The 14,591-nt window shown below is 39.8% G+C and overlaps 1 protein-coding gene across 1 annotated transcript in view; it reads left to right on the forward strand.

The window, feature by feature from the left end:
- The window catches only part of fshr (follicle stimulating hormone receptor), a gene marked incomplete at both ends in the record, with an annotated part of 28,588 nt that continues 13,997 nt past the window's right edge, over positions 1–14,591 (forward strand). Inside the window, 2 exons of the mRNA XM_084078349.1 lie at positions 1–50; positions 153–263. Coding sequence (XP_083934475.1) covers positions 1–50; positions 153–263 — 161 coding nt within the window. The remainder of the gene's footprint in view (positions 51–152; positions 264–14,591) is intronic.

Genomic DNA, 14,591 nt, shown 5'->3' on the forward strand with positions numbered 1-14,591 from the left:
ATGATGCACCTGCTCCCTCCAAGCCCGGTTCCTGCTTCTCCACGTCTGCGGTAAGTGAAGCTAAGTCAAGTCGTCTGGCTGCTCGCAGGAGAAAGAAAGACCATGCTGGTACTAAATCTCTGCAGTCCTCTCATCTCTTCACCCCTATATAGCTTCTTCCATCAATGCGAGGGAGGAGACTGGAGAGCTGCCTTTATTTCCCCCGAGTTCTGCTCGCCTCCAAGTGGGACACAGGGACACATAAACACTCTTGTTGTCTACTGGTATATACACACACACACACACACACACACACACACACACACACACACACACACTTAGGCTTTTAAGTACGGCTCAGTGCAGTGACAGAGTCCCTGCAGAGTGTCTTGTTTTGCCGGATGAAAAATCCCTCCGTTGAACCGCATGGCCTCCATGCAGGTGAAAGGAGTTACAACTAAGGAGCTGTTGTTTGAACAGCATCCCCCTTCTATTGCTATCTGTGTCTCTCTCTCTCTCTCTCCCTTTGTCCCTTTATTCTCCCATCCTCCCTTCCTCCCTCCCTATAAATTAATCCCATCTCTCTCTCTCTCTCTCTCTCTCTCTCTCTCTCTCTCTCTCTCTCTCTCTCTCTCTCTCTCTCTCTCTCTCTCTCTCTAGCTGAAGTTGTTCTTATTGCGGATAATATCGTCTGGGCTCAAACAGAAGGCTTCTTGTTACGCCGCAACCATCTGCCTCCGCGGTGTCCTTGACCACAGTTATGTTCCGCACAGAGACAGATAAGAGATGCCCACTATATTTAGAGAGCAAAATAACACATCAAGGATAAACGGGAATCAGTTATAACGCGTGTAGTGATCAACACGCATTATGAATATTCAACAAGCCAGTTTGGCTCTAATTTTATACTAGACAATATAGAAATCTGTCTTATTTACATGCTGTGTATACGCCTGATTATATACTTAAACGCGTGACGGTAGCCTGTGGCGAAGGTAGGCGATCTACCAGCTCTTAATCGTGAGGCGTTGTGTCATCGGCAGAGATGCATTGGTCATGGGACGCGGTAACACGCCGCGCAACCCCTATTTTGAGCAGGAGCACGCACACGCACACGCATCGAATTAAAACAACCCTTAAAGGGACATTTCGCCGATTTTGCATTAAAACCCTATTTTTATCTAGGTCTAGGACCCATAAACATGATCCTGGTGTGGTTTTTGTGTTTTATCTGTATTTTTAGATTTTTATCCATATCCTCAGAGGGATAAAGAGAGAGAGGTAGAGAGATAAAGAGACTCCTCAGAGTCTCTTAATCTCACCTTATTTCCTGACTACAATGTAGACCACACCCCCACGCAGCCTCCCCTCCCCACAAGGAAGGGCAGTGCCCCAAAGCATTATGGTCATTGTAGTAATGCAGCAGTCCAGTCAAACCCCAGTCAAACACGCAGACTTCTATATTTTTCTGGCCATAGGGTGCACATTTCAAATGTTGCTACTGTTATCTACTACAAATATTATTAACATTGAGTGACTGTAAGTTCTTCCAGGGGTGAAATTCTCCTTTAATTCACACCTCAACAACGTTTACCAAGGCTCCTGACTGCCGGGTTTCACACCAGCATGAATTAACATAGGAATGAGCCTAGATGCGTATCAATTATCCATTGTGTGACCTGTAGTGTAAGGTGTTAAGCGACGTGCGCGGGATGTCATTAAAATAAGAGTCCCACCACCAGTGTTGCCAGATTCTGTGAGAGAAACAAGCAACCAGGTCTAGGAAAACCAGCCCAAAAGAAGCAACTATGGGCCACATGAGCACTTTAACATATACATCAGCTATTTGAAAATAGCAGATCTACAAGCTCACAACGCGTCGCGATGCGACGCGTTGTGACCTTGTAGATCGGCTATTTTCAAATACAATATTGCGGGGAAATTATAATACGCCGATCTGGCAACCCTGCCCACCACGAACAAAATCACCAATACAACACTGATCATCGCGTCATCTGTGTCTCATCGTGACACGTTGCGTGACATCGTGACACGTTGCGTGACATCGTGACACGTTGCGTGACATCGTGGTGGCGTTGTGAGCTTTGTAGAGGCACGGGACAACACCGTACGACGCTCAGACCAAATCAGAATGTTTGTAAACAGACTGACTGGTAGGGCAGTATCTCCAGGCATGATAAAGTGTCTAGCTACGTCTATAGTTTGATCCGCCTGGGGGTACAGAATAATAGATTTCTACTCAATAACAATATACTGTAAGTCCAGAAAACACGGATAGTACTGCCCCAGTGCTCCCATTGGGAGGGGCAGTACTATATCTGCAGTGGTGGAGAAAGTACTCAAATGTTTTGCTTAAGTAAAAGTATCAATACTACAATGTAGAAATGCTCTGTTACTAAATCCGGAATTAAAAATGTACTGGTATCAAAATGTACTAAAGTACCAAAGTAGAAAGTACCCATTATGCAGAATGTCCCATTTCACAAGTTTTAAAATGTATACATTTTACAAAACTTTACAAAATAGCAGATGTACAAGCTCACAATGCGTGGCATCGCGACACATTGTGAGCTTGTAGATAAGTACAGTACTTGAGTAAATGTACTGTATATCTGTGTTTGCCGGCATTATCCACCCAGAAATACAGCACATTTTTGGCAATGTTGACGTCAGCTCCATGAATTATGCATAAAACTCTCTATCTGTCTGAATGTGAATGAAATGGAACAGTGCTTGGCCAATGACGTCACTTCGGCTGCGGTCCATGGACAACTCTGTTCAAATACAAGGACATATACTGGTATCTTCAGTATGAGGATATCACTTCTCCTTTGTGTACAATGTACCTGTGCTCACCTGTTATTATTACTGTTAGTACTCTCTTTTGTGGTTGTCTCGACATTTTCTCCTCTCTCTCTCATTTGCAGTCTCTCTCGGTCGCATCGCCTCACAGTCCCTGTCCCTGTCTCTGCGCTGTGTGTGTGTGTGTGTGTGTGTGTGTGTGTGTGTGTGTGTGTGTGTGTGTGTGTGTGTGTGTGTGTGTGTGTGTGTGTGTGTGTGTACGTGCGTCTGTCTGTCTGTCTGTCTGTCTGTCTGTCTGTCTGTCTGTCTGTCTGTCTGTCTGTCTGTCTGTCTGTCTTGTCTGTCTGTGTAGCAAACCGATCTGCAAGTGTGTGTGTGTGTGTGTGTGTGTGTGTGTGTGTGTGTGTGTGTGTGTGTGTGTGTGCAAACTGCTTTAAGAGCTCAAGGCTACAGATTACTTCCTGCAGAGGAATAAATCACAAAGACTTCCAGTCCTTCACATGAAGTTCCCACAGTACTACACACATATACAGTACACGCACGCACGCACGCATGCACGCACGCATTCACGCACGCACGCTCGTGTGTGTGCACACACACTGCATTTCATCATAGTTGTGCACTAACAGTGGACATGTCAGTGAGAGATCCAAAGAAGACTATAGCAAAGAGAAAGGTGTGTGTGTGTGTGTGTGTGTGTGTGTGTGTGTGTGTGTGTGTGTGTGTGTGTGTGTGTGTGTGTGTGTGTGTGTGTGTGTGTGTGTGTGTGTGTGTGTGTGTGTGTGTGTGTGTGTGTGAGTGAGAGAGAGAGAGAGAGAGAAGCTGTGCACATGGCATGCTGTGAGTAGAAAGGATATAACATTGTACTCATCATTCAACACAAAAATGAGACATGCCGACAGCAGAGACCTTTGAGGCAGTCCTCTTTTATAGTACCTCCATCCCCCAGAGGTGTGTATCTGCTTCTGATTCAGCCCTGCTAAGAGTTCAGAAGTTTTCATCCTCATCCAGGTGGATAGGGATAACAGTTTGGATTTTTGAGCTACCCAAAATCCAAGTTTTGAACTCTTGGGCCAATTATCTTCAGCAATTATCAGAGCTAATAATGAGTGAATCAGGTGAACTACTGTAGCTCAGGACCACCCCCACTCCATGTCTCCAAATCTTTTTTTTTTTAGCTAAAATAGCAGTTCTACAAGCTCACAATGTGTTGTAGATCAGCTTCTTTCACTGTGTGCGTCATCATATACGATGACGTATGAAATACCGCTTAGTGTACGTGGTTAAAAAATATTATGTTGATGAATGGTTTACAAGTACAGTAACTGCATTCACACAGAAACAAAATAAGATGTTAAGTAAGGTGTTTTTTACTCTCTAGCTGCCACAGAGTAAAAAAAAAAAGGCACATCAACTGCCTGCAGAACATGATACCCCCTTTAATTAGCATATCTTATGTATGCGCATATGTATGTGCATTGTGCATGTATACCACCGTATATAAACTGCCTTCAGTGCAATGCTATGCAAAAGCCATGTACAGTAACGATGCAATGAATTCATGCTGTAAGATACATGTATAACCCCTTTAGACCGGGAAAGTATCTGTGTGTCATTTTAGATTTCTTTGGCATTCATTTTAGATCTACAAGCTCATATCATAGCGCTGCACCGAGTGCCGCGCTATGAGCTTGTAGATCTGCTATTTTTTTTTAAAGATCGTGAAAATGTGTGCAAATCTTTGAATATGTATATTTTTAAAGCGAACATTTGTAAAAAAATATTTTTGTTCCAGGGACCTCCAGAAGCAAAGATTTGAGTTAAAAATCGATTTTTCAAAAAATAGCAGATCTAGCTCACTGTGATCTTGTAAATCTGCTATTTTTGAATAGCCCAAAGTATAAAATAATGGTTAAATAGCTAAAAATCTAAAATGACACAGATGCGTTCCCAGTCCTAATGGGATAATGCATGCCTCCCAAAACACAGGCAATTCACACTATACTGTTACATTGTATCTTCAACTACTCTCCCGTGCACAGTGTGCACTCTCTCTGCACCATAATAATACATGGTCTTATCCCCCCCCCAGTGGTGTAAAGTAACTAAGTACATTTACTCAAGTACTGTACTTAAGTACAATTTTTATGTATTTTATCTTTACTGGAGTATTTCCAATTTCCAATACTTTTACTTCTACTCCACTGCATCTCAGAGGCTAATATTGTAGTTTTACTCCACTACAATTATCTGAACACTTTTGTTACTAGTTACTTTGCAGATATGAATTATTACATTATAGAACATACATTAACCACTTTATCCCTATTATATACATAGGCTATTTGAAAATAGCAGATCTACAAGCTCACAACAAGCTCACAACGTGTCGCATCGCGACGCGTTGTGAGCTTGTTGTGAGCTTGTAGATCTGCTATTTTCAAGCATGTTAGTACTTTTACTTTTGGTACTTAAAATATATTTTGATGCCAATACTTTTGTACTTTTACTCAATTAACATTTTGAACGCAAGCCTTTTACTTGTAACAGAGTATTTGTGTATTGTGGTATTGCTACTTTTACTTCAGTAAAATATCTGAGTACTTCTTCCTCCACCACTGGTATCTTCAACTACTCTCCCGTGCACAACGGTGTGCATGCACTCTCTCTGCACCATAATAATACATGGTCTTATTCCCCCCTTTCTCCCCATGAGAGGAGCTGGGAGCAGATCTGGGCCACACAGACTGGCTCTCCCTCCGTTTGTTAGCATTATACAGTATTCCCCTCTGCAGCCTCTCTATATAGCTTCTGGAAATCTCCCCTCCTGTCACCAGGAGAAGTGAATGATTCAGGCCTTGGGATATTTAACCCTTTAAGGCCGGGAAGGGAACGCATGTGTGTCATTTTAAGATTTCTTTGTCTATTCAAAAATAGCAGATACACAAGCTCATGAGCTTGTAGATCTGCTATTTTTTAGAAAAATCTTGAAAATTTGTGCAAATCATTTTTAACTCAAATCTTTGCTTCTGGGGTTCCCTGGAACAAAATATTTTTAGATGGGAGGGGGTGCGCGGACAAATACATATTATTTTGGGGGTCCTTGACATGAAAAAAGTTTGAAAACCATTGAAAATATAGCAACATAAGTAAAACAAAAAGAAAAGAAAAAAGAAGACATATGTAAAATCCCCAGAAGCAAAGATTTGAGTTAAAAACTTTCGCTTTAAAAAAGTATATATATATTCAAACTAAAGTTTTGCACACATTTTCACGATTAAAAAAAAATAGCAGATCTACAAGCTCGTAGCGCGGCACTCTGTGCCGCGCTATGAGCTTGTATATCTGCTATTTTTATAGAGCCAAAGAAATCTTAAAATGACACAGATGCGTTCCCGGTCTTAGTGGGTTAAAGCAACTATGTGTGTGTAGGATGGTATAGGAGCTGAGTACATGCCAGTGGTGGAAAATGTATTACATTTTTCTACTTCCGTAAAAGTATATCAATACTGCAATGTAGAGTAGAAATTCTCTGTTACAAGTAAAAGTCCGGAATTCAAAAATTGACTTGAGTAAATGTACAAAAAAGTGTTGGTATCAAAATATACTTAAAGTACCAAAAGTAGAAAGTACTCATGATGCAGAATGTCCCATTTCACAAGTTTTCAAATGTATAAATATCTTTTGAAAATAGCAGATCTACAAGTCGCGATGCGACGCATTGTGAGCTTGTAGATCGGCTATTTTCAAATGGCCCGTAAGTAACTAAAGTTTTTAAATAATTGTAGTGGAGTAAAAGTACAATATTTGCCTCTGAGATAAAGTAGTGGAGTAGAAGTAAGTAAAAGTACCATCTCTCTTGTATGCTTAGTCACAAAACAAATTGCACAGCCGTCCCAGCAGAAATGTCATCATGCTCAACACACAGGATGCAAATATTCATTTTTCCTTTTTGTCTCAACATTCCAGAATACCTCAGAGGAACATTGTTCTGTTTTTGATCATATTGTTCATTGCTCTGTTACCTTACAGAACTGGTACATGCACAAACAAGACATGATTATTAACATATGAGAGAGAGAGAGAGAGAGAGAGAGAGAGAGAGAGAGAGAGAGAGAGAGAGAGAGAGAGAGAGAGAGAGAGAGAGTGTGTGTGTGTGTGTGTGTGTGTGTGTGTGTGTGTGTGTGTGTGTGTGTGTGTGTGTGTGTGTGTGTGTGTGTGTGTGTGTGCGTGCGTGCGTGCGTGCGTGCGTGCGTGCGTGTGTGAGAGAGAGAGAGAGAGACACAGAGAGAGAGAGAGAGAGAGAGGGGGGGAGAGAGAGAGAGGGGGAGAGAGGGGGAGAGAGAGAGAGAGATAGAGAGAGAGAGAGAGAGAGAGAGAGAGAGAGAAAGACAGAGAGACAGAGAGAGAAACTTGGACTTGGCGATCAATAAGTCCATGACCTCCAAAAGCTACCACGGCGCACTGCTTTGCAAGAATGAAAAAGCCTTGCAGGGTTTAGCGCCTGAACTCGCAAGGCTGATGTCAGCTGCCAGTCAATGAGAGTGGCAGAGGCTCGTAAGAAAGCAGGTGTGTATGTAATTAGGTAGACTAAAGAAGGATCAATATCTTTTGTGTGTGTGTGTGTGTGCAGGCATGCAGGCGTGCGGGCGTGCGTGTGACGGCTATCTGCTCACAGCAAGTATGGATTTGCTGTGAAACAGTGGTATGGATTTGTCCATCATTGCATTTCTTTATGGTATGAAAAAAAAAATCATCTCTGTTTAAAGTCGTGCTGAAAACTCAGCTCAAGGTTTTTAGTATACAAAATATCCAGTTCTTGTTCAGCGCCTGCGAAAATGAACTTAAAGTTATCTGTGTATATATCAGCCATAGAACTCGATCTATATCTTTGAACTGTTGAACTGGAGCATATTACTGTATATAATATATACTGTTCCTCCCATAGGCCCATGAACAGACTGGTGCTCAGTGCATAACAAGCTCCCTTATCTGTGATTTTCCATTGTTGATAATATAGCATGCTGGGATTGGGTTTTTAGCTACAAAGGCCTCTCTGCTTGACAGGGAACGTCTCAGACAGGAGCCGGAGACTTTTAATTAGACTTTAATTATGCCAGCATTTTTGCCTCATTTGCATTCACAGGAGCAAAGGGGCTGGACGAGTAACCTGTGCTCATCAAACAGAGATTAACCAGTGGTGGAAGAAGTACACTCACATGTTTTACTTTAGTAAAAGTATCAATGCTGCATTGTAGAAATACTAAGTCGCCTCATAAGTAAAAGTATTCAAAATGTAGCCTACTTGAGTAAAAGTATTGGCATCAAAATATACTTAAAGTATCAAAAGCAAAAGTACTAATTATGCAGAACGTCCCCATTTCACAAGTTTTCAAATGTAAAAAATCTTTTGAAAATAGCAGATCTACAAGCTTGTGGATCGGCTATTTTCAAATAGCGTAGTACAATATTTGCCTCTGAGATGTAGTGAAGTAAAAGTACTGAAAATTGGAAATACTCCAGTAAAGTAAAAGCACCTCAAAATTGTACTTAAGTACAGTACTTGAGTAAATGTACTTAGCTACTTTACAGCACTGGATTGAACCTACAAAGTTTTAACCACTTAAGCCTGATTTATACTTCCGCCATTAAAAAATAGCAGATCTACGATGTTTGCCACGCGCTGTGAGCTTGTAGATTGGCTATTTAAAAAACTGTTTGGACAAATATGAAAAATATAGTAATAATTTTCACCTACTGTATATTTAAGCTGGAGGTTAAGCTGGTGTTGGTTATTATTATAGGCAAAGGCTATTGGCAGAAGTCTGTGAGTAGGCTAGGCCTAAACTCACACAGAAATCTGTAAATTATGCAGGTTATTTTAATTAGAAAATGCAAAAAAAAAAGAAGAAAAAAATTAATAAGAGCACATTTTCACACAGTAAGGCATCAGCATGTTTGATCGCAATATCTTCTTGGTTTTCTTTTGCCAAATCATCCAAAGCAATGCTTTCTTTCTTAGATAAAATATGTAAATATGTATAATATATATATTAAATGAGTGGTTCACCCAAGAAATAACACATTTTCTATCCATTACACACCCTATATGAAGCCTTGAATTCATAGAGATGTTTTGGTCTCTGTCGCATTCCTAAGACAATAATTTTGTGATCGGGTCATCAATCAACAGGAGACTCTGCAAGTCAACATATATTGGCTTTGAAAACATGAATTCAAGGCTTGGGTGTGTAATTGATAGAAAATAAGTATGTTTTAGGGTGAACTACTACTTTAAAGGTAGGGTAAGTGATATTTTTTATTTTTTGGTTAAAAAGGTTAAAGTACTATACTCTGATAGTAATCATTGCTACAGAGTGTTTGTTGGGTCACAGGGGTCTCTCCAGCTCTTTAGTAAACAGAATATAGTACATTTTCAGGTAGGTGACAACATTTAAGCCAATCAGGAGAGAGCACTGAAAATGCCCTTTCTGTTTAATAAAGAGCTGGAGAGACATGGGAGACTCCTTTTACTGAACAAACACTCTATAGCAATGAGTAGAATATAGAGCTATTTAACACTTATTTTAACCAAAGAGCCTACCTTAAATAGGTTCATTATTACTGTTGTATTGTTTTTCTATGTCATGGTCAGTGTTTACTTCAGAACGTCACCAGAACGTCACCAGAGCAAGAATTATTGCTGGGATGGCAATACGATTTAGGGTGCAATGTGTTCCTGTAGCCAAGGTTAACCCATTTAGACCGGGAACGCTACTGTGTGTGTCATTTTAAGATTTCTTTGGCTATTCAAAAATAGCAGATATACAAGCTCATAGCGAGGCACTGAGTGCCGCGCTATGAGCTTGTAGATCTTCTATTTTTTGAAGAATCGTGATAATGATTTTGCTTCAGGGGGCTTCTACAAAATGTCTTCTAAATCTTAACTTTTTTTTTTTTTTTTTAATTTATGTTGCTATAATCATTGGTTCTCAAACATTTGTATTTGGCCACGGACCCCCCATCTCAAAATATTTTGTTCCAGGGACCCCCCAGTAGCAAAGATTTGAGTTACATATGTTTGCTTTAAAGAATATTCAAAGATTTGCACACATTTTCACGATAAAAAAATGAAAATAGCAGATCTACAATTCAGCTATTTTTGAATAGCCAAAGAAATCCAAAAAATGACACACAGATGCGTCCCCGGTCTCAATCGGTTAAATGACAGATACACTGGGTGGGAGAGTCTTGTGACTCCTGGTGATTGAGTCTGTCCTGGCCTGCACGTCCCCAGACAGGTGTTGCTCAAGGACACCCTGACGCAAAGCCGGGGATCGAACTGGGGACCTGTCGCGATTATGACATTTTACTTGACGATTAATTGTCATACAAATAATTGCGATTAACGATTTAGTTGTGTGTTTTTTTTTTTAGGCCTTGTAAACAAAAGTTGCACGAGGGCAGATATGACAAAACTTAAATACAAAAAAAGAAATGACTGTCAATGACCGATACCGATAAGTCAAAATAAATCATGTATTATGGCCAAAATACGCCATATTTAATATTTTATACTCAAAATCTATTACAAAATAGTGTAAATAGCCAATCAACAAGCTCACAATGTGTCGCTTTTTTTTTACATTTTTCAAAATGTATTAAACCTTTCTCAACAGGGAAACGATGATGACGATTATCCAAAAATAAGTACGATTATCTCAAATGATTGTGATTAGGCGATTATGTAATAATTGTGACAGACCTACTTTCCATTCTCCGTCGGCCTGAGCCACTGCCAGCTTTCCTTCTGAGGTATAAAGTGAACCAAAATAAATGATGCTGTGCTTCCTCTGCTCTGACCTTGACACTTTGTAAGTTGCACACCTGTTTGTGGAAATTGTAAGATTAAATCAAGGTCTGAAAACATTCATTTGTGCTTCAAAAAGGCAAATAAGTTATCAGCATCAATTATTAAGTTTAGTCTGCTTAACTTTTGGGTCAGAATTAAAAGGACACCGGTCAAGACTAGAGGAAATCAGAAAGAAATGAATTAAACATCTCCTCTCTCTGCATTGATACTAATTATACATTATAATCACACAAAGCGTTGTGTATATTTAATAGCTCATTCAGGCCCATTCTGCTCGGCCTTGACAGTGAAGAACATTTAACCCATTAAGACCTGAGGTCGATTCTACAAATGTCTTCTAAATCCTGACAGTTTTCTGAAAAACGTATGTTGTTATATCAGTGGTGCTCAAACTTTTTCATGTCAAGGACCCCCAAAATGATATGTATTTGGCCACCGACTCATCTCAAAATATTTAGTTCCAAGGACCCCCAGAAGCAAAGATTTGAGTTAAAGATGTTCACTTAAACATATATATATTCAAAGATTTGCACAAATCTTTTTTTTTTAAAGATTGTGTTTTTTGGCTTTTTTATGCCTTTATTGATAGGATTGGACAGTAGGCTGACAGGAAATGGGGAGAGAGATGGGGGGGGTGACATGCAGCAAAGGCCGTGGGGATCGGGATTCGAACCCGCGACACACTGTCCGCTACGCCTACGCCAGCGGTCCAGGCCAAAGCGCTGCACAAATCTTCATAATTTTTCTAAAATAGCAGATCTACAAGCTCATAGAGCAGCACGAAGTGACGCACTATGAGCTTGTATCTGCTATTTTTGAATAGCCATAGTGTGACATAATGCTTTTTTAGCTCAAATCTAAAGTCACGCAGATGCTTTCCCTGTTTTAATGGGTTAAACATTAAAGCTTAATAGTTGAAAGCTGCTTTCTGTCGGTTTAGGGAGGTGGCTAAGTGGCAAAGCCTGCTTTTAAAACTGACTGATGCTCATTGCTCACTCCATTACGGTTTTATTATCACTTTGTTTTATTATTACATTCAATCCTCTTGTCTTGAATGTCTAATGACAAACGAATTTGCGTTGATCTTAATTCAACCCATTGAGACCTGATGTCTCCTAAATCTCAACAGTTTTCTGAAAAACGTTTGTTTCTATATCAGTGGTGCTCAATCTTTTTCATGTCAAGGACCCCTAAAGATATATGTATTTGGCCGCGGACTCCCATCAAATTATGTTGTTCCAGGGACCCCCAGAAGCAAAGATTTGAGTTAAAAATGTTTGCTTTAGAAATATATATATTCATAGATTTGCACACATTTTCACGATTTTCAAAAATAGCAGATCTACTAGCTCATAGCGCGGCACCGAGTGCCGCGCTATGAGCTTGTATATCTGCTATTTTTGAATAGCCCAAAGTGTAAAATAATACTTTTTAGCTCAAATCTAAAAATGAGACAGTTCCAGGTCTCAATGGGTTAAGGAAGTATAAAGTCATAAGGTGAGATCATGCAAATGTTTTAAAATAAATGAGTGAAATTGGACGAAAGAAATATGAAAGAAACCATTTTATTTGGAGTGTATAAATTGTATCTAAAATATAGTTGTGAAAATCCGTATCCAAGGTCACATTAGCAGCTGGGTTTTGTGTCCGTTTTATCTTTTTTCCTCGTGTTGTATACACATGCTCTTTTGTTTTCTTGTTACAAACAGAAGCATGAATGTGTCCATCTACTCGTTTCATTATGGTAAAACACTATCTGTTCAAAGTTATGCTGTATAAACTCAGTTCTGACATTTAGAATTCAAATATTCATGAAATAATAATAGTTCTTGTTCAGTACCTACAAAAATAAATGTAAAGTCATCTATGTGTCAGCCATAAAACCTGGTCCTATCTTTGAACTGGTTGTGGGAAGAATATAATGGTATACACTGTTCCTCCCATAGGCCCATGACTGCGCTCGTACCTTTTTGCAGGATCACACGCACGCACGCACCCACGCACGCGCACACACACACACGCACACGCACAATCGCATCTACGCACACATGCACACTTGCACGTACGGTCGTATACACACACACACACACACACACACACACACACACACACACACACACACACACACACACACACAAACACACAGATACACGCAAACACACATGCACACATGCACAAAGACTTTTCAACAGAGACCTCCTATCTCGCACTCCCACAAAGCTTCACACACGCCCCCACATTCACTCTCATGTCTCATTACACAGCATGGAGAGAAACAACAACTTTCATTCCTGTTCTCTCTGGACACATTAGCAGACAGACAGAAAGAGAGAGAGATAGACACACAGGTGTACAACAGAACTCTTCTAGAAGGCCTTTGCACGTAGACCCTGCTAAGATAGATGGAGTGAGAGATAATTAAGCGCTGGAGAATAGTTGCAAGACCAGAAAACGACAGCAGGCCCAACAGCTAAGCATTAAGAAGAGAAAAGATAGAGAGATAGATGCAAAGCAAAGGCTCGTCGGAGGTAAATAAACATTCAAGCGCAGGAAGAGGAACGCAGATTGAAGTGATGCTGATGAAAATGCTGATGATGATGATAATAGTGGTGATGAGCTTGCCTGGAGGGCACACGGCTTGCCGGCATAAAAGAGCCGATAACTCTTTCTGCTGCGAGGGCAGTGAGGTCACAGAGATTCCCCCCGATATTCCCACTAACACTGAGATACTGTGAGTATGCATGCACACACACACACACATACACGTAGTGATGGAAAAAGTACTCAAATGTTTTACTTAAGTAAAAGTATCAAAACTGCAATGTAGAAATACAAGTACCGTAAAAGTCAACATTTACTTGAGTAGAAGTACAAAAGTATTGGTATCAAAATGTACTTAAAGTACCACAAGTTAAAAGTACTGCAGGATGTCCCAATTCAAGTTTTCTAATGTATACAAATCTTTTGAAAATAGCAGATCTACAAGCTCACAATGCGTCGCATCGCATTGTGAGCTTGTAGATCGGCTATTTTCAAATGGCTAAAATGTATATGTATGAAGTGGGTAATGTAGGTTTTGTAATAATAATCAAAATCTACAAAGTAATAGTTAAGTTTTCAAATAAATGTAGTGGAGTAAAAGTACAATATTTGGATCCGAAATGTAGTGGAGTAGAAGTAAAAGTATTGGAAATTGGAAATACTCATATCAAGTACAGTACTTAAGTAAAACTACGTAGTTACTTTCCACCACTGCCTACACAATACATGAGCATGTACTGTATGTAATTTCTGATGCTTATACTCCATGTGTGCATTCATTGTGAATATCATACTACACATCTAGAAGATGCAGTACATGTGTCATCTACCAGATCAGTATAACGGTCTTATAGTGTTATCTGCTGCCTACCGTTTTGTCTGCTGTTTTTAAGATGATGTTTTATTTAGATAGGAGAGTGTAGAGGCCAGTTTGTTTGTATAGCACATTTTCAACAAGGCATTTCCAAAGTGCTTTGCATAAAACATTGAGCATTAAGACATTAAGCATTAAGTGAGTGCAATAAAAACAAAACAGTATAAGTCAAATAAAAACAGAAATAAGAATGTAATTGTAGTGCAGACAAAATGATAAAAAATAAACTCACCTAACAGTAGTTTTTTCTCTGAGTTTTCTGCGAGTTTATTCCAGACATGTGGTGCATAAAAACTGAATGCATGCTTCTGCACGTTTAATTCTGATTCTGGGGGATAGAAAGCAGACCTGTCCCAGGCGACCTGAGAGGTCTGGATTGGTTTGTGATGATAGCACAAGCTCAGAAATGTATTTGGGCCCTAAACCATTCAATGCTTTATTAGTAGTATTTTTTGCAATCAAATCTTTTGACAGACAGGAGACAGGGAACCTATAGCAGAG

Source organism: Gymnoscopelus microlampas (assembly GCF_963454915.1).
Source record: "Gymnoscopelus microlampas genome assembly, chromosome: 14".
Classification (NCBI taxonomy): domain Eukaryota; kingdom Metazoa; phylum Chordata; class Actinopteri; order Myctophiformes; family Myctophidae; genus Gymnoscopelus; species Gymnoscopelus microlampas.